General features: G+C 36.5%; 1 protein-coding gene across 1 annotated transcript; it reads left to right on the forward strand.

The window, feature by feature from the left end:
* Positions 1 to 262: 262 nt before the first annotated feature.
* On the forward strand, positions 263 to 2,591 carry LOC120087872 (uncharacterized). The gene is made up of 4 exons (XM_039044847.2): positions 263 to 442; positions 527 to 614; positions 698 to 1,169; positions 2,045 to 2,591. The coding sequence occupies exons 1-4, from the start codon at positions 415 to 417 to the stop codon at positions 2,384 to 2,386; spliced, it is 930 nt and encodes a 309-aa protein (XP_038900775.1). The 5' UTR covers positions 263 to 414; the 3' UTR covers positions 2,387 to 2,591.
* The last annotated feature ends 395 nt before the right edge of the window (positions 2,592 to 2,986 follow it).

The raw sequence follows: 2,986 nt of genomic DNA on the forward strand, positions 1-2,986 counted from the left end.
CACATCAAAGCACCTAACAGAATCTTTACTTTTAACAAAATTCATAAACCAAAAAAAAAAATTTACCTAAAAAAAAAGTTTGAAACTAATTGGGGCAATTTTGACAAAGAAATAACATAAAATAAAAGGGCATCACTATAGATATATATGTATGTATGTATATGTATATGTCCAACAAACTGTGAATTGGGCCACTTTCTTACCCGAAATCAAGCCCAATATTGTATTGGGCATTAAAACGGGGCCATGAAAGTTGAAACACGGCCCATTTGATTCAATCAGAATCCGTTGCCGCCCTTCTCTAGTTTTGAACTTTCAAATTTTCATTCGTTCTCGCTCCCGTTTCCACGACATCTAGATTTGCAGAAAGATCAGCGTTAATTCAACTCAAACTTTCTACGTTTCTTGCAATTAATGGATCCTAAACTCACCCAGATTCCAGGTATTGTTCGCTTTCCCTTTTTCCATCATTCATTTCCACTGAATTTCGTTACTGATTTCTCTCAATCTTGCTTCAAATCGGCAGCGAAACCCGTTTTCTCTAAACCTAAAGTCACCCGAAAGCCATCCTCTGAAGCACCCCAAATCACCGCCCATCAACCTTCGATTCCCAGGTACTACTACACTGTGTTATTCTCAATTTCATTCTGAGTCATATTCTTCTGTACTTGGGTTTGAATCTTGTTATTACAATTAGGCAGAAACGAGTTTTTGGAACTGTTAGGAGCTCAAACATACCGATTAAACCAGTAGTAAATGAAAAGCCCTTAACTAAGCCCTTAATTGGGGCTGTTAAGAAACAACCCAAGTCCCGATCAGCTCAAATATCGGTCAATGCTGTTGCTGATCAGAAGGTTAATGAGAAATTGAATCCGAGGCCGAATAAGAAGAGCCCTAGCATCAAACAGCAAGTTACGGAAACGGCTCTTAAGGATCTGCGTGTTGGGAACGACGTCGTAGAGCCTCAGACGCCGATGGCAAGGCCTCGTTTGTTGAAATTGAAGAACGCTGGCACGCCTTACCATACGGCGGAGAAATGTAGTAATTGCCGTTTTGACAAGATGGAGACCTCGTCGTATTGGGTTGCTCAGATCAAATTGGCTGAGTCCGTTGGGAAGCATTTTGTGTCTGCTGATTTCTTTCGCCTTGCATATGTTTGCAATGCCGAGGTAATGTAAATCACACTTTTGAGCTTCTCATTTTTCCTTTGATCATATCTGGTAGTGCTTTTTATGATGAGTAAGGTTAGTAAAAGTAGTTTGACTGGAACCATTTTAGTAAAAAGTGGTTTACTACTCGCTTTGAAGTGATGATGAGGGAATCAATGCGAGGGTTTGACAAAATATTAGAAGAGCGGTTATCACATATTTAAAAGTTTAAAAAATTGATGGGTTTCGAGCACTATAAAAAGGAATTTATGTCTTTGATTTCAAATCATCCCAATTTGAAATAAAGCTTGGTATATAGTTCCTCTGTATGGGTGGTATAATGTTCTGAGAGGTGCTCTTATAATTAGGGTCAAAGAGGGATTTTTATATGATTGTAATAATTTTTCACACAGTAAAACGTACGTGGTTTTCTCAATTTGGAGTTTTTCTATATTAATTTGTGTGTTTTTAGATTTATTGCTTCTTTCCATGTTGCGTCCTTGCTTATTCGTGCATGAGTAGTGGGAGGTTTTTCCGAGTGGCAGGCCTCATAGCTAATTCGAACTGTAGAAAAGACAATTCTTACGATGTGAAACATTGAGTTGCCATTAGGGGTTTGGATTGTCCGGTAAAGAGATCCATTTAACAATCCTTCAATGAATTAGGGAGATTCCTTCTCTTCTAAGAATGTCATGAAATTACAGAGGAACTTGTCTTTTGAAACATCTAACTGGAGAGAGTATCTTCTTTCCTATTCCCATATTCATCAGCACTCTAGTCTTGAATTGTTGCCATTAAGAACAAGAATCTCCCTGACCCTGAATTTCTCTGCGATCTTTTGGGTTTGCTCAGTGTTTACCTTCGCATTTGTATTAATATATGGTTTCTTATAACAGCCAATCAGGAACCTCAAAGTCGAACTTAAGCGTTACTTGACTCGGCATGAACATCTATCTATGAACACTGAGTGGAAAGATGTGAGTCTTAGCTATGGCTTCATTCAAAATGACAGCAATGGAGCCTCCCCTCAGAATCCGTCCACTGAAATTTGTGGCAGTGAAATCAACAAAGATCATGAAACTGGGACAATCGAATCTGGGACACCAAAAATCAGTAGCAGTAAACTTGTTAAAGATGAGATTGTGGGAACCAATGTTGGCGAGCTGGGAACCGAGACAAACCAAAGATGGCCAAATTCTTTGTCTATGGAACAACCGGGACAGATCCATCAAAGTTGACTGCTGAATTTTGATTTTGTAGCCTTGGTTTATAGCCATTACTGTGTTTGTGTTGTATATTGAAATGTATTGTCCTTTTGTTCTTTGGCATTGCCTTTGGCCCTTTTTCACTTTCTATTTCTTAGACTATGCCAATGACTTAAATATTGGTTAATGTTCTTCAAATTATATATAATATATGTTATACGGATTTGTGTTCTGCTTAGTATGACAAATGTTTGTATGTTTTATCAGTTCAACCATGGTACTTTGAACATAACTTTTAGAATGGTAATTGATATCTTATCTATTAAACTACATAATATGTTTTGATACGGTTGTGTCAATCAAATTAATGGTTCTTTTTTAGATCAATCATTTGTGGGATGAAAATTCAAACCTCCAACTTTTTGGTTGAAGTTATAATATTTTAACCAGTCAAATTATTGTTTAAGTTGACTCGAATTCATGAACATTTTCATATCTTTAGTAGTTCTTTCATTGTCAAAGAAATTATCATTTTAACTTTATATGCAAGATTTTAAAACTTAACATATCATACTTGTTCTTAATCTAAGTCAAATATTATATCTTTATCACTCATAAATTGAAAAATTGTGC

Source organism: Benincasa hispida, chromosome 10 (genome assembly GCF_027475165.1).
Source record: "Benincasa hispida cultivar pf3 chromosome 10, pf3_genome.v1.1, whole genome shotgun sequence".
Taxonomy (NCBI): domain Eukaryota; kingdom Viridiplantae; phylum Streptophyta; class Magnoliopsida; order Cucurbitales; family Cucurbitaceae; genus Benincasa; species Benincasa hispida.